Below are 16,997 nucleotides of genomic sequence, written 5' to 3' on the forward strand. Positions count from 1 at the left end.
ATGTTGTCTCGATGCTAAATACGACCCCATGCTAAAGATCCCCAAGTCTGTACTCTACACAATATCCCCTATTTCTCACACATTCAGTGTCCCTAGACTCTCCCTGCAGAAGGTCTTTAGTACTGAACACCACCCTCAAATGGAGACTTGTTTTGAAGAAGTTGAGAAGTCCTTTCACTCATCTTAATTTTAATGCAAAGTTTCTGTTAATTTACCCAGCAGTCAGAATCTCTTTGCAAGCCACATCACTGTGGTAATTCCTAAAGCAACTACAACGTCAGTGCAAGAAAACTAACAATGGGCAGCTAGTGTGTATCAGATCCTGCACCTGCTGGTATTTCAGTCTGAAGGCACACATCCAACGAGTAGCAGAATCAGGCTTTCAGTCACACTGATCTGATCCCCCAAATCATGATTCTTCCCATTCTTACTCTCAACCAAGTCTTTCCTCTGCATTTTGCTAAGCTGCATACTTCAAAGGACACAACACTAATCCCAACAATAGCAGCAAGTGTAAATGGCCACCCTTTTTCAAGAGTGGTTCTAGATTCCTTCAGCTCAAATAATGGGAGAGTAAACTAGAGTCTATTCCTTTTCCAAATGACTGAAATTTGTGAATCAGTGCTAGCCAAATTAATACTATTTTGTTATAATTAATATACATAGAGCATACAAATTCTGGATTAATCTTAAAATAATGTTTGTGGGGCTGTGGTACAGTGGGTTAAGCCTCTGTCTGTGGTGCCGGCATCCCATACTGTTTGAGTCCTGGCTGCTCCACTTCCCAACCAGCTCCCTGCTAATGTGCCTGGGAAAGCAGGAGTGTTTGGGCCTCTGCACCCATGTGGGAGATCTAGATGAAGCTCCTGGCTCTTGGCCCAGGCCCGGCCATTGCGGCCATTTGGGTAGTGAATCAGTGGATGGATTGCTCTCTCTCTTTCTCTCTCTCTCTCTCTCTCTCTCTTTGTATAACTCTCTCTGTATAACTCTGTCTTTCAAATAAATAAATAAATCTTGAAAGAAAAATGCTTGTGCCTCCACTGATGAATCCCCACTGCCCAAACTCCATCTTTTGTCATTCAAGTCATCTTCAGGGTCAGTCTCCCATCTCCCCTTAACCCAGTCTCCCCTTTACTCTTCTAGGTGATGTGAAGCTGAATGGGTAAGGAGAAGGGTGGATGTGGGAGAAAAGTGAACTGAAGTGGAATAATGTTGTCAGGGTGAAGAAACCTACAGAGAAAAGCCTGCAATGGACAGAACTGGGTTAAGGGTTAGAGGCCGGAGACAGGAACTCAATTCAGGTCTCCCTTGTGGGTGGCAGAGGCCCAATAATTTGAGCCATCACTGCTGCCTCCCAGGGTCTGCATTAGCAGGAGGCCGGAGACAGGAGCTGGAGCTGGGAATCAAAACCCAAATACGCTGGTGTGGGATGTGAGCATCTGGATCACTAGCGTGACTGCCCACTCTGGTTGCGTCTTCTTCAGGAGTTGTTTCATAGTACTGAGAAACATTTTGGGGAAGTTGTTTTTGGAAAAAAAGACACTCATGGGAAGACACTTTTGGGCTGAGCAGATCATTAACTGCCTGATTTTCTAGAAGAGCTATTCAGCTCTCTATGTAGGAAGGGCTGAAAAGCTTTCTTGTAACCGGGGATTAATCCACTGGCCTCAATAATTGGCTGCTCCTCAGACCATATTTGTGTCAATCTGCTTATTCAAGTGCCTGTGTGGAGGCTCACGAGTCTTCGGAACAGACAGATAATTTCTGGGTACTTGCGTAATATTTGTTTTTTTTTTTGTACTCTCAATCATACAACATTGGCCTCTTGGAGTCCATATATTGTCTTGGCAACTATGGTGTAGGATTTTGGAGGATAAGGACTGGCTATTCTTTGGGTTTCTAATACTTTGCACACTGTACTGGTTTAATATTTATTGGTGTTGATGGTTAGGGTATCTTTGGCTCTGTTTGTCACTTGCAACCTCTTCACTTATTTCCTTAATAAGGAGGTCTACATGCTAATAGTTGTGGGTATGAATTATCTGGACTAAAGATAGCTACCTACTTTGATTGATGGACTGTTTCTCTGACCTTGGACAAGAAACAGAGGGAAAAAGTCTCCTCTGATTTCTGCTTTCTCCAAAGAGTACGCAATAATTTTTTATTATGTTGAAAGGTGAGATTGCCATTCAGCACAGGCTACTGGATTTACTCCCTACCAGGCTGGTGAAATTCAAGGGCAGCCATGCCAGCTGTCTGTTTACCTAGAGAGCCTTGTGACTACAAAACCAGGCTGGATTTCAATTACCCCAAGTTACTTTAACGCAATGGGTAACAGAATGGAACCGACCTAGAAAACAGACCTGGGAAGTTGCCCAAGACAGAGCTCAGCAGACGGTGCCGGGAAGTGGTCCCTGCCCTCCCTTTGCAGCCTCTTCTCTGAAGCCATTGGGACCACTATCTCTGGGCTCCAGCACTTCCCCCTGAGCCAGCCCTCATGTCGGCGGACAATGCACCCTCAGCCTTGGCTGGCAGCATCTAGATCAGTCAAACTGCTGTATTCTGGGGTGAGCTCAGTCCATGCCAGTGTTCCCTGAGTCACTGCTTTTCTGGAGTGACCTAGATTCTATCAGTGTCTACGGTTCTTCCTGGTTTCCAGCCGGGTGCGACAGATCCCCACAGACTAAGTAGGGGCCTGGCGTGAATCCTGATTACTCAAGTGGGATATTTCCAGACACTTCCAGCAGGTCTGAATCCCTGACAGGGGTGTGCTCCTTTCTGAAACTGTGTTCTTCTGAGGAGGTCCTTGATGCCTGTCCTGTCTGAGATTGCTGGTTGTAATTTCTCTTCTGGGAGAATTGTCCCTCATAAATTAGGTCCAAGTTCCTTGGATATGAAGATTGGATTGTTGGCCTTCCTCTTGGAGACCAAACTCCAACTGGCTCAGAGCCTTCTATTCTACTCCCACATCACTCAGGCTTCTTCCTCTCTCACCAACAGGTGCTGGCCCGGTTTCAGTATGAACCTCGATAGAGCCTATTCAGTCATTTACTCGGTCGTCAGCTATTTACTGAGTGATTACTACGTGCTGACTCTGCGCTGGGTGCTGGTTTGCAATGCTGAACAAGACATAGTCTATTTTTCCTGAAGAAGCATCTAGGCTACACTGAGCCTGGGGATACTTGCTGTTCCCAACGTCTATGCTTTCTTTACTCCACTCTCCAGTTCTTTCCAAAGCTGTAACCTACCTCTGCCTGTCTTCTTAGGAGACACCAGGAGCCATGAAGTAGTAAATACTGATGCTAACTTGGCTCCTTCTTCCCAAAACAAAGAGCCACAGGTCTGTGGCTCACCAGGCTTTGGTGGGAGAGGAAGAGGTAAAGGGACCCCTTGTGCTATGGCTTGGATGTGTTCCCCAAAGTTCATGTGTTGGAAACTTAATCCCCAGTTTCAAGTTGAAGATATTTGGAGGGGGGCCTCTGGGAGGTAGTAGGGTTAGATGAGGTCGGGGGGCGGGGGCTGTGATGGGATCAATGGCTTTACGAGAAGAAGGGAGACCGGGCTGGCCTCCGCCCTCGCTCCTGCTGCCCTCCACCAAGCTACACTGCAGCGAGACAGCCCTTCCAGATGCCACCATCTTACTGTTGGACTTCTCACTCCCTGAACTGTGAGAAATCAATTTTTTTTCTTTATAAACTATGCAATGTGTGGCAACTGTTACGGCCACAGAAAATGGACTAAGACAATTTGGAATACAGAAAAGGGGAATTTGGAGAGAACATTTTGTAGTGTTTTGCAAGACCAAAGTGAAGAAGTCTCTAGACTGGTCATACTGGGCTAAAATTATTCTTTTAGGCAAATTCTGAACTTACTTCAAGAAAAGGTACCCAACAGAAGGAACTATTGTTGAACGGTTCATAATGTAAAATCATAGCATTCTTAAATGAATGGGATTAGGAGTGCAGTAGGAAATAATTCATTTAACTTAAACAGGTTTTAATGATGTTTGAAAAAATTCTGGAGGACAAATGAGTGTTAGGTAAGCGTAATGGTAAGAGTCTTATGCATTTAAGATTTATCTGGCAAACTTACTAAAGTACAGAATCTTCTGCCTTCTCCAAGAAATTCTGATTCTTTAAGAATTCAACTATGGGGGCCAGCGCTGTGGCACAGCAGGTTAAAGCCCCAGTCTGCAGTGCCAGATCCCATATGGGCACCGGTTCAAGTTCAGGCTGTTCCTCTTCTGATCCAGTTCTCTGCTATGGCCTGGGAAAGCAGTAGAAGATGGCTCAACTCCTTGGGCCCCAGTACCCATGTGGGAGACCCGGAAGAAGCTCCTGGCTCCTGGCTTCAGATCAGCTCAGCTCTGTCTGTTTCGGTCATTTGGGAAATGAACCAGTAGGATGGAAGACCTCTCTGGCTCTACCTTTCTCTGTAACTCTGTCTTTCAAATAAATAAAATAATTCTTGAAAAAAATAAAGAGTTGAACTGTGGCACCAATAACATTTTGAAACAGATAGTTCTTTGTAGCTGTGTGGTGGGGGGGCACTGTAGGTCTCTCTTTCTTTCACATATACACATACACACTTGCCCTCTCTCAAGACAAATATTATAGAAAATTGTCACTAGTTTGGGAATTCATGAAGATCTGAAGGATAAAATTATTGAAAAATCCTTGGGAACCAAGGTGGCCTCATGTACATCTCCTCAGAAATCAAACCGCACTCCTAAACCACAGGGAGCTGTGGTCTCTTCAGGGGGTGTGGGCGGGTGCGGTCTGCAGTGCAGAGCTCATCTGCACAAAACTGTGCCTCCTTTATAAAATGCCTCCAAATATGCTGGGTGTGGTAGAATATTTTAGCGATAAGAGGAATATTCTATGCAGTAATCATGCATCAAGTTGAGTAAGTTCTCTTTTTTATGATTTATTCATCTCTTTGAAAGGCAGAGCCACAGGCTGAGGTAGAGAAAGAGAGAGAGAAGTTTTCCATCTGTTGGCCCACTCCTCAAATGGCCACAATGGGCCAATCAGAAGCCTCCTCCAGATCTCCCACACAGGAGCAGGGGCCCAAGCACCTGGGCCATCCTCTGTCTTCCCAGGCCACAGCAGAGAGCTGGATTGGAAGTGGAGCAGCTGGCACCACAGGTGGTAGCTTCACCCACCACACCACAGTGCCGGCCCTGAGTAAATTCTTGCTGTATTTTATGTTTCTAAATAGCCTAAATCTACATATTCCACTTCCGTTACTATTTACTTGAATCATTTACTGAGAAAAACTTTTTGAAAGTAGCAAAGAGACTGCAACCCAATTTTGTTTGACAACACTAGTTCTGATGTACTGACATTCCCCCAATACCCCTTACACTCCATATCCACAGCCCCCACCCCCACCCCCGCCACAGTGATCCTACAGGTAATATTTTCAAAAATGTTCTAACCTGTTCCTAAAGCCCAGTCTTATCACGGACTCAACATGGAATATGCTACTTAATCAGGGAGAAAATAGCGGGTTTGTAAGCCACAGGGTGTGTATGGCAAATCTTTTAATGGGGCAGGCCATTAGACTTTTACTTGGCAAGAAAAGGGAATGAGGTCAATGAACTAATAAACAGCTGTCATTCTCTGACAAATTATTGTGTATCTCATGCCCTTACATACATTGCCGTTAATCTTCATTGCAGACATGACAGGCAGGTTCTGAGACAGGCTCAGGTTCACTTGCCCAAGACCAATTTTTGGAATAGACAGTTTTTTATTTTGGGATTGGAAGGACTGGGATGCGAAATTAGGTTTTCTGACTCAATATCCTGTACTTCAATTCCTTCATTATGCTACAATTATAGAGCAGGTGTTCTTGCTTTGATGCTTCATGACTGAGTTTGTTGAATTCTTGTTTTCATTCAACAATAATTCTCTGAACAAGTCTATTAAATATTATTGGTTTGCTAGCCAATCTGTTTTTTCATATAAATTAGGGGCAGGGACTGGGGAAGACAAGCCTGTGCATCTATATAGTGAAGATTTTAGAAACTTACTTTTTTCTTTATAAATAAAGTAATTTTATTTATTTTCATTTATTTGAAATACAGAAAGTCAGAGATCTTCCATCCTCTGGTTCTCCCTCAAATGCCTGCAACAGTTGAGGCTGGGCGAAGCTGAAGCCAGGAGCCCAGAATGCAATCTGGATCTCCCACATGGATGGCAGGAACCTAAGTACTTGAGCCATCACTGCTGCACCCCAGGGTGTGCATTAGCTGGAATGCTGAGAACCTGATTTCTAACTGTAGGTCTCTTTCTTCTGTTTGAAGATTGTGATTTTCCAACCTGGAAACCAATGCATATCTAATACTGATTATAGTCAATAGGGACAAGCACTGGGCTGCACTGTCACCACGTTCAAGAGCGAGGAAAGTATGTCCTACCATGGAAACTGCCACCTTGAGAAATAGCCCCAAATCAGAAGGTAACAGGGATTGATATAAAATGAAAGGAAAAGAGAAAAACAGAGTGACAGCTCAGGGAGGGACCATGAACAACCCACACTCAGAGACACCCAGCTTTTGGTCAGATTGGTTTCTTTTTAGGCCAATATCGCTTCCCACTTTTTCATCTGTAATTGTCATTTTTCAAATCCTACTTAGGTGATTCAACCTCCTCCATAAAGTCCTCATGGCTCTTCTTGCCTCCACTCATCCTTCCTCTCTCTGAAATCCTATGGCATTTATACCCAACTCCCACAGTCTTGTTCTTTCTCAAAGATACCTTGATGGAGTTGTTTCTTCAACTAGACTTTTTAACTTCCTTCAGGAAGTTTTGTAAGGCATAAGAGGAACACTGGAGACATGGTAGGGGGTCAAGAGATACTTGCTGAGTGATTTGCCGGAATTCTGTGTAGGAAATTACAGAATTTTAAAGTATTTATCTTTATAAAAAGTCTTTATAAACTTTTCCTTATGGCACTAAAATATGCCTGTTTTGTTCTCAAAAAGACAACATTCTGGGGCTGGTGCTGTGGTGTAGCAGTAGGGCCGCTGCCTGTGGTGCTGGCATCCCCTGTGGGCGCCAGTTCGAGTCCTGGCCAATCCACTTCTGATCCAGCTCTCTGCTGTGGCTTCGGAAAGCAGCAGAAGATGGCCCAAGTCCTTGAACCCCTGCACCCGCGTGGGAGACCTGGAAGAAGCTCCTGGCTCCTGGCTTCGGATCAGCGCAGCTTCAGCCATTGCGGCCAATTGGGGAGTGAACCAGCAGATGGAAGACCTCTCTCTCTCTCTCTCTCTCTCTTCCTTTCCTTCTCTCTCTGTGTAACTCTGACTTTCAAATAAACAAACAAATCTTAAAAAAAAAAAAAAAGGACAACATTCTTTTTTCCTTTCCCCAGCATCATATGGGTGATTTCTCCAACCTGTGGCCGAGGGCCTCCCTTGAGGCCAGTTAAGACAACAGAGATGGGTGTATTTGACATGGTGATGAGCGAGGACTGTGGATGCTTGGCTGTTTTCTCCAGTCTGGAGCTCAGTAAAGTTTACCATTTGTATAGGAATCTTTTAGCTCTTGGATGGAAAAATCTTCCTGTAAAACTTCATGGAATTTCTTCTTCTGGCAGGAGCAATAGTTATTCATTGTGGATCCTGAAAACTTGTGACATAGTTGTCCAAATGGGCACCCAATAAAGTGAGAAAAGCAAAGCCTCAGCTACATATTTTAACATGCCTTTTGGGTCCAGGTGATGGACTGGGCAGGCCCTGACTGGCACTGACAAGACTAACCCTTTAGTCAGACCCAGGGGATCATTTTTGATCTAAAAACCTTGTGTAGCAAAGTAGCTGCCCAAGAAACAAACGCAAGCCAAGACCTTGCTTCACATTCTGGATGCTCACACGTCCCACCTGCAGCTCTGCTCCGCCCAGGCATGGCTCAGCCCAGTAGGACATTGGCATTTTATGCTTGACTATAGGTCCTTTTCCCTGGGCAGCTCCAGTCATCCTGCCTGTCCCCTTTCAACCACCTGGGCTTGTTTGGGTGACAAACACACACTCCCAGAGACACATCTGGTTGAGAAGAGCCCTTTGTTAAAAGGGGATTCTGAATCAAGGAGTCATTGTCTAGAAAGAGTCTCCAATTAGTTAAAAAGTTTTGATTAAGCTTTCACTATAAAACAGTTAACATTTGTTGAGCACTTACTGCCTGCCAGGACTTCTGCCAAGTACTGTACATCCATCATTTCATTTAATGTTCACAATCCTGCCAGGATATGTAAGCTATTACGATCTTAGTTTTGTTAGTTGGAAAACCAAAGCACACGGAGGCTAAATTACTTGGTCAAGGGCATACAAGTATTCAACAGCAAAGTGAATCCCTTGCTCTTCCCCATCCTACCCAGGTCTCCTCCTGTAGTCTTCTCCCTGTCTGATAGCTGAAGGCGACTCCATCCTTTCTGTTACTCAGATGAAACCCTTGACTCCTCTCCATCTCACATCTGTTGTTTCCAGAAACCTATTGGCTCTACTCTCAACATATGAGCCATACTTCAAAAGGTTAATAGTAGATGGAATTAAAAGATAAGTTTATTTTGAACAAAAATTTTGAAATTCATGTGAATTAGGGATCTTTTAAAAAGGCCACGGAACATGCACATTGTGAAATAACTGGGGCCAGCACTGTGGCATAGTAGGATAAGCCTCCGCCTACAGCACCAACATCTCATATGGGCACCTGTTTGTGTCCCACCTCCTCCTCTTTTGATCCAGCTCTCTGCTAATGGCCTGGGAAAGCAGTGGAAGATAGCCTAAGTGCTTGGGCCCCTGTACCTGCATGGGAGACCTGTAAGAAGCTCCTGACTCCTGACTCCTGGCTTCAGATCAGCCTAGCTCTGGCCATTGTGCCCATTTGGAAAGTGAACCAGCAGATGGAAGACCTCTCTCTCTCTGTCTAACTCTGCGTCTCAAATAAATTAATAATTTTTTTAAAATAAAAAGCTATGCATGGCTTTCATTTTTTTTTGCATTGAAGCAAAATCTTTAAATTCCATCTTCCCATGAACTTTTCAAAATTATCCGCATATATCCGACTCTGACCATTCTTCTCCTATTCCATGTCCCCTCCTGATAAAAGCCACCATTGTTTTTTGCCAGAAGCTTTCTAATGAGTCACTCTGCTTCCATACTTGTCTCCTGTCCCCACAGGCTGTTCCAGCATCCAGAGTGGTCTTTCAAACGTAAATCACATCATGTGTCCCCTTTGCTCAAAAGACCAAGTCCTGGCCGGCGCCGCAGCTCACTAGGCTAATCCTCCGCCTTGCGGCGCCGGCACACCGGGTTCCAGTCCCGGTCGGGGCACCGGATTCTGTCCCGGTTGCCCCTCTTCCAGGCCAGCTCTCTGCTGTGGCCCGGGAGTGCAGTGGAGGATGGCCCAAGTGCTTGGGCCCTGCACCCCATGGGAGACCAGGAGAAGTACCTGGCTCCTGCCATCGGATCAGCGCGGTGCGCCGGCCGCAGCATGCCGGCCGCGGTGGCCATTGGAGGGTGAACCAATGGCAAAGGAAGACCTTTCTCTCTGTCTCTCTCTCTCACTGTCCACTCTGCCTGTCAAAAAAAAAAAAAAAAAAAAAAAAACCTGGGCCACCCCACTTACCTTGCTGCCTACTGCCCTTCTTACTCTCTCTTCGGAGACCACCTCAGAACCTTTTTTTTTTTTGACAGGCAGAGTGGACAGTGAGAGAGAGAGACAGAGAGAAAGGTCTTCCTTTTCTGTTGGTTCACCCTCCAATGGCCGCCGTGGCCGGTGCGCTGCGGCCGCTGCACTGCGCTGATCCGAAGCCAGGAGCCAGGTACTTATCCTGGTCTCCCATGGGGTGCAGGGCCCAAGCACTTGGGCCATCCTCCACTGCACTCCCTGGCCACAGCTGAAAGCTGGCCTGGAAGAGGGGCAACCGGGACAGAATCCGGTGCCCCGACCGGGACTAGAACCCGGTGTGCCGGCGCCGCAAGGCAGAGGATTAGCCTAGTGAGCCGTGGCGCCGGGCCCTCAGAACTTCTTGTTCTTCCTTGAACACCAGGGGTCTCTGACCTTAGGGTCTTAGCACTGGGGCACTTGGCTAGGAATGCCCCTTCCTCCTCCTCCACCCTCCCATAACTTCAGAGTTAATTTCTTTGAAACCCATGTCTCCACTTTAATGCCACCTCCTCAATGTATTCATTAATTTATTTATGTTTGGAATGAACTCACCCAAGTAGTACCAGATCCTGTTACCCTGTCCCATTTTTCCTATAGCATGTGTCACCTTTTAACTTTGTATGTAATTAATTTGTTATGTTCGTTGCTCATTATCAGATTTTCCCCATATCACAGAGGCACTTTTGTCTTCTCCGATGTATCCCAAGCACCCAAGATGGTGCCCTAGCAGATTGTGATCAATGAGTATTTATTGAATAAATGAATGAATGAATGGACTTGGACTTCAAATCTTAGTGGTGATAATCTCGCTGTAGACTAACAAAGCATTCTCTAGTGAAAAGAAAATAATGCAGAATATGAGAGGGCACTTGAAACAGTTTGTTGAGCAACGGTGTAGAATGACAATGTACATTTTTTGTGAACTTTTGGGGAGGTATCCTCTTATTAAGATGAACCCTTAATCTTGATCAAGGATTAATTGAACAGAATAGCTAGTGGCACACACTCAGATGAAGGAGACACAAGATGTAAGTGGAGGCTGAAGTGAGCCACAGCCATGCAGTGGGACTTTATCGGGAATTCTTTTAACTTTGCAGTACCCTGGAAAGCACATCCTTTCTTCTCTGCTGAGAGGCCCTGATTGAAATGTGTAGCCCTGTATTTGTCACACCACAAGTTTAGTCCTGAGACATTTCCCCTTCCCACTTCCCCCGCGCTGTGGTCTCAGAGGCAGTGGCTGCTTCTCTGTGGTATGGTCAGACATAATGAGAAATACAGGTTCAAACTGTTGGATCACTTAAAAGCTGGGAGGAATCTGGAACACAGTTATTAGATCTGGGGTATTTTAATCATTTCCTGAAGCTTGACAGCTTCCAAAAGCATCAGGCAAGGTACACTTGAAGAAACTTCACTGTTTCTGCCTACAGTTTTCAAATTTTGTGGTGTCTGATTCAGGCCTCCAGATTAGAGGGTCGATCAGATGCCCAAGACGGGGACATTTCTCAGCAGTGATACTTCTCAGCAGCAACCCCACCCCAGTCTCTTGCTTTGGCCAAGCCAACTTTTCCATCATCTATACCCATTACAGGGCCGACCGTGCTTTCAAAAAAATTGGTTTGCCCCTAACACAGGATGAAAATTGATGGTAGAGGCAGTTAGGAGACATGTGAGCACACGTGAGCCGTCATGAGCCTGGCTCCCTGTTCGTTTATGAGATAATTCATATTTATCTTATCTGGCTCCAGCGCCTGCCTCTTACATCCTGTCTCCAGTTACTGAGGGGTTCTACCAACACGGATCCCAAAGACCAAGCAGAAAGCAGCAGTAATGACTGTTTGAGCTGGCCACCCTGCCAAACACATGAGTTTCCAGAGTGGTTTAATGGAGAAAGTGCATTCAGTTAAAGGAAACGAATATTCAGACAAAGTGACTTTGGAAATGCTCATGCTAAGGGCTGAGGTTTCTCCATGAACTACTAAACACTGGTGCTCCCAGAAAGGCGGGGTTCTGAGACTCCAGCAAAGGATGGGGCAAGCATAGACACTGAAGGGCTCCCAGTCATAGCTGCACACTCACACTGCAACCTCCCAGCGAGGCCTGGGAGCTGGCAAAGCGGGGGCCCACACCAGAGATTCTGGTTCAGCCAGTCTGGCATGAAGTCAGGACATCACTATTTTTTAAAAAGCTCCCCAGATGACTTTATGCACAGCCGGAAATAAAAGCTACCTGCCACGAGGGGTCCAGAGGAGGGGTCTCTGAGGAGCTGCTGAGCCTGCAGTGGCCGCTCCTGCCCCACAGTGTCTACCACAAGGACCCCTGCTCCCTCCTTCTCTTGCTTCCTCAATTTTCCATTTTCTCCTGGACTCTTTCCACAATCATATGAACAAGTTGCAGTTTCTCCCATCCTAAATAAAAGGTCCTCTGCAGACTCCATGTCTTCCTCCAGCCAATTCTACTTTCCTGCTTCCTGTAAGAAGAAATCTCCCTAAGATGTGCTTTCCCTATGTGCTGTCCAAATCCTTTCTGCTCATTCTCTTTTAAATTCATCCTATACAGACAGCCAACCTCACAACCACACACACATAACCCACTGCTGTGATTCACACATGGTTTGTGGGAGTCCCCTAAGAGTTCATGTGTCAGAAGCTTGGTCCCCATTGGGGAGATGGTAAGAGGTGATGGGAATTTTAAGAGGTGAAGCCCAGCTGGGATGCTACCCTAGGAGGGGATTAAGGCAGTTTTCACGGGACCCTGAGTTAGTTCTCCTGGGTGCAGGTTGGAGGGAAGGAGCCCCTCTTTGCCCCGGCTTCCTGTCTAGTGATATGATCACTTCCTCTCACGAGTGCGTCCGCTATGATGTCATCTACAAGGAGGTGGGCAGAAAGGGGACCCCTGCACCAGGGCCTCCAAAACTATGAGCTAAATAAACTTCATTGCCTTGTAGGCTGCCAGGCCTCAGGTATTTCACTAAGTAATGGAGAACTGACTAATGCAGCCCGAGTTCCACTCCTCCACAGTAACAGGAGTGGTGGCCCTGGAGAACCTGACACAGGCATTTCTGATATACTCTGGGGTTCCGTATACCCCTGCCCCAGTCCATGGCTGGCCCTGCAGTGCCGGGAGCAAAGCTTGGGGAACACATGGAAGAACCAGAAAACTTTCCAGGGATACTTTAGAAACAACTAGTGCTTAAGAAATGTTGTTGACAGTGACAAGGATAAGGAGGGCTTTAGAAAAGAGAAAGGCTACGACTTACACAGTGTGTGGTGGTGATGATGACAGAACTGGAGATAAAAGAGAGGCCGTCGTTCATGCTGACCTGGAGGGCGGCTTTCCTGCAATGAGAAGGGAACCAGTGATATTCAGTACGGTGTGCGAAGAGCGATGGCTGACAGCCAGCTCTGCAGGCCTCCTCTCTCTGGTCCCAACTGCCCTTGGGACTGCATTGCTTCCCTGGAGCCTGACTTTCCCCTTTGTAAAAGATATCGGGATATTCTCAGCAGGTGTATCAAGGCAATGCATTCAGACCTTGCATTTCAGTGAATTGCACCGAATGGGCAAAACCTGCTTCCATTTAACTTGTCACATCGTGGTGGACAAAGTATTCTTATCCAATGATTCACATCATTGGGAATAAATTGGAAAAATTATAAACCTGTTGCTCCACTGTTGTTATCTGGACACGCAGTGGTCCAATGGGGGTGACCTTGTACTGCCCAGTGAGCTCCCAGAGGTAAAGCAGTGGATGAACTGTGTGCCTTCTCTGCCTCCCTTCTAGAAGACACTCAAGAGAATTGTGAGCTCAGGTACCACTGCAGTGTGCACTGTGGCCACTGGGCTAATTTGTAGCAACAGGGGAATCACAGGTGAATGTCAGACAACTGGGTTGGAGGTCTTCCAGAGAGAACAAGTGATTAAAAGCAGAATTCAGATGAACAGCTTGAACCTTCTGATCCTCCAAGAAGCCATCTGTCTCTAGCCTGTTGCAGTGAGGCTTCTGAAGAGGTTGTTTTCTCTTTGTACCAACACTGCTTCTCCGTTTTCCCACGTTATGCTGTTGAATGTTTTGATCACATCTTTACTAACACTTCTTATAATTGCATCACCAGGAGATTTACCCCATAAATTAGTTCAGAAAACTTAGTCTGTCCTGTGGAGGAGAGGTGACGTGCGAAGGCCTGAGTCTGGAGTCTCGGTTGCCATGAGCCAGCTGTGGCCTCACCTGGCCTCTCTGTGCCTCCTTTCTGAGTTCCCTTAACTCTGGGGAGGAGGTGGGCAATCAGGATGATGGAGTGAGGTCATGCGTTTTGGAGCTTTCTAGCGATGACATTGTGATTAGGCCAGTCACACCTGAGGTGGAAACCAGATGCTTCCACTGACTGCGTGTGAGCTATGGCAAAGCTCTCAGCCTCAGCCTCCACATCTGTGAAATCGGCATAATGGGAATATTTGGTTCACGGGGAAGTGGGAAGGAGGAAGTGAGACCCTGCAAAATACCTGGCACCTGGGTAAGCCTAGGTAAGCACTATTGTTACCTGGAGGAGTACTAAGGCCCTGGTATGGACAAGTTTTATTTTTCCCTTTGTCCCCTCACCTCCTCTCTCCAAGTTGGCTACTTGGTTTGGCTGCTGGTAAAAACTTACATGCCAACTTCTTTTAAGACAGGCGCTGGGCACAGCAAGTAAGTATCTTCTACGGCGAAGGGCTTCTCATCTGTGAAACAGAAGACGCTGCATTAAGAGGAGTGAGGCAAGGTGTTCTCATTTCAAATTCAGTGACTTCTGAAGGCCATCAGCCAAGTTCATGGAGACAGCAGAGAAACAAAGAGCTTTTTGAAACTGCTCATGTGGGAGGATCTGTCAGAGTGAACTCGAGGACTCCTGCCTGCATACATCTCCTGACCCTGTGTGTCCAGGTGAGTCAACCAGTGAGTGGACGAGGCTGAGCTCCCCGGATGCAGCAGGAATACGGAGGGGGAAACAAGAACGGGCTGGATCTGTCCTATGGAGCATCATGTTCAAGTCTAGTTTGGGAGAAAAGTCATACTTATGGGAAAAGTTCTCTGACCAAAACAAGAAGTGGCCAAACTAACACATCTTTGGGATTCAGAAGACAGGGGGCACTCTTTTGCCTGGCTGCTATGTTCAGGTCATAGGAAATCCATAATATGAACTGTGCTTTAGTGGAGAGAGGGGGAAGAGGCATTCCTGGTGGGAGGAATGGCATGAGAACAGACAGGGCAAACAAATGGGAGTTCCCAGGTGGCATATAACTAGGATTATTATTTTTTATTATTAATTTTTTAAAAATTACTTACTTGAGAGGAAGAGATAAAGAGAGAGAGAGAGAGAGAGAGAGAAAGGACAGAGAGCTCTGATCCATTGGTTTACTCCCCAAAAACCTGTAATGGTGAGAGCTAAGCCGAGCCAAAGCCAGGAACTCAATCCAGGTCTCCCACGTGTGCGGACCTGACCACATGAGCCATCACCATTGCCTCTTGATTTTCAAGACATTTTTCCATCAATGCAGGCTGTGTGCAGGTGCTCAGCAGGCATCACTCAGCCACTCGCTCCCTTCCAGCAGTGCTATCAGGGAGGGATATCACCCGCTTCATTTCACACATTTATTTGAGAGGAAGAGAGACAAAGAGCTCCCATCTGCTGCTTCACTCCCTAAATGCCTTCTGCAACAGCTGGGACTGGGTCAGGCTATAACCAAGAGCCAAGAACTCAATCCAAGTCTTTCACGTGGGTGACAGGAACCCAAATACCTGAATTATCACTAGTGCCTCCCAGAATCTGCATTAACAGGAAGCTGGAACCAGGAGCTGGAGCAGGGTATGCAACCCAGGTACTCTGATATGGGATGCAGGTGTCTTAATTGCGATACTAAATGCCCAACCCCCTTCCTGTTAAAGGTGAGGAACAGATATGGGGAGATTGAGTAACTTCCCAACATAACACAGAGGCACTTGGATCTGCACCCAAGCAGGTGGGCTGCAGAGTCTGCATGCTCATTCAACCGGCTCTAAGGCCACCCTTGACAAGAGCCTCACTCAATTTCCTTCTCAAGGAGACCTTGTGCGCTAAGGCAGGGCAGGAACATTAAGCAGAGTGGATATCAGAGAGGTGACAGTGACCTTCAGATGCACAAAGCCAGGACTAGAACTGAATTCTCCTGCATTATTTCTTCCTCGCTAAGCGATTCTCCACCCCAGGAATGGTTTATATTAGAAGATTAACCAAACTCGGTATAGGCGTGGTTAAGCAGCCCCTGTATTTAGTTTCTTGTGACTGCAGCTTCTTCTGCAGCACATGTCCTGGCAGTACCTGGGGGGGCAGCTCCTGCCCACAGAGCCATGGGCGGCCACTCAGCCGCCACAGGAGGCCTCGTGACTGGGGCTGTGTCTGTGGGAAGAGCTGGGTCACTCTGCGGAGGGCGCCCCAGGTGGCCCACTGCAGCCATCCAGCCTGGGACGCTGTGGTCCTGTGGCAGGGGCTGCACGCACTTCCGGGTTGCCTTTGAACAACTTCCTGCTCCTTCTGCCCTTCTGACTGGACAGCAGTGAGAGGAGCATGGCCTGGGTAAGCAGACATTTCTCACTTTCCCCTCCTTTCATCTCCCTCTCCTGCTTGGGAGACCAAATATTCCTGGGACAAAGCAGGGGAAAACTTCCCTGGAGAACTGAGGCGATTTTGCTGAGACCAGGACAGCTCTGACCCCTCTCCCAAGCGCCCCTGGGAGTCTGTTGGCCTCCGGGGCTTGTGGGCCTGCTCTGTGAGTTGGCATTTTCTGCTCTGAGAGGGATTGTTTGGTTTGGAGCCTATTTTTGCTTCACCACAAAAATGAGTGACTTTTTTTTCTTCTCTCTCTCTCAACAAAGGAGGGCCATTTGGTTTCCATAACTCAGATCATCTGACTCCTTCCTGGCTCGTCCACTTGGGAAGCAGGGCCCAGAGCCTTTGTCGTCGGCTCCTCGGCCGGGCCACGTTTGGCTCAGGGGCTGTGCCAGGCTTGCTGTACCCTCCAAAGCCAGGGTGTTGTGATGCTGATACAACTGGAATCCACTCCGAGGACAGTGGACACTCTGGCCCTCTCGCCCACTGAGGGGCCATTTCACCGCTCATTAGCACTGCGTGGGCGGGGAAATGGAGATCCGGAGCTGGGATCAGCCTGCGTGGCTTTTATTTGCAACTGGGGAGGAAATTAGGGAGGAGTGGGAGTTTGAAAGCAGAAGTGAAATGGAATTTTTAGATGGTCTTGAAGCTTAAACTTGCTCATCCGGGACCAAAGATAACTCAGAATTCTGTGCACACTGGTGGC

The 16,997-nt window shown here is 47.0% G+C and overlaps 1 protein-coding gene across 1 annotated transcript in view; it reads right to left on the reverse strand.

Annotated features, from left to right (window-relative positions):
- The window catches only part of ANTXR1 (ANTXR cell adhesion molecule 1), a 241,894-nt gene that overhangs the window by 120,120 nt on the left and 104,777 nt on the right, over positions 1–16,997 (reverse strand). Inside the window, exons 11-12 of the mRNA XM_002709824.5 lie at positions 14,318–14,387; positions 12,931–13,009 (exon numbers count right to left, since the gene is read on the reverse strand). Of these exons, the coding sequence (XP_002709870.1) occupies positions 12,931–13,009; positions 14,318–14,387 (149 nt within the window). The remainder of the gene's footprint in view (positions 1–12,930; positions 13,010–14,317; positions 14,388–16,997) is intronic.

This window comes from Oryctolagus cuniculus, chromosome 2, assembly GCF_964237555.1.
Source record: "Oryctolagus cuniculus chromosome 2, mOryCun1.1, whole genome shotgun sequence".
Lineage (NCBI taxonomy): Eukaryota > Metazoa > Chordata > Mammalia > Lagomorpha > Leporidae > Oryctolagus > Oryctolagus cuniculus.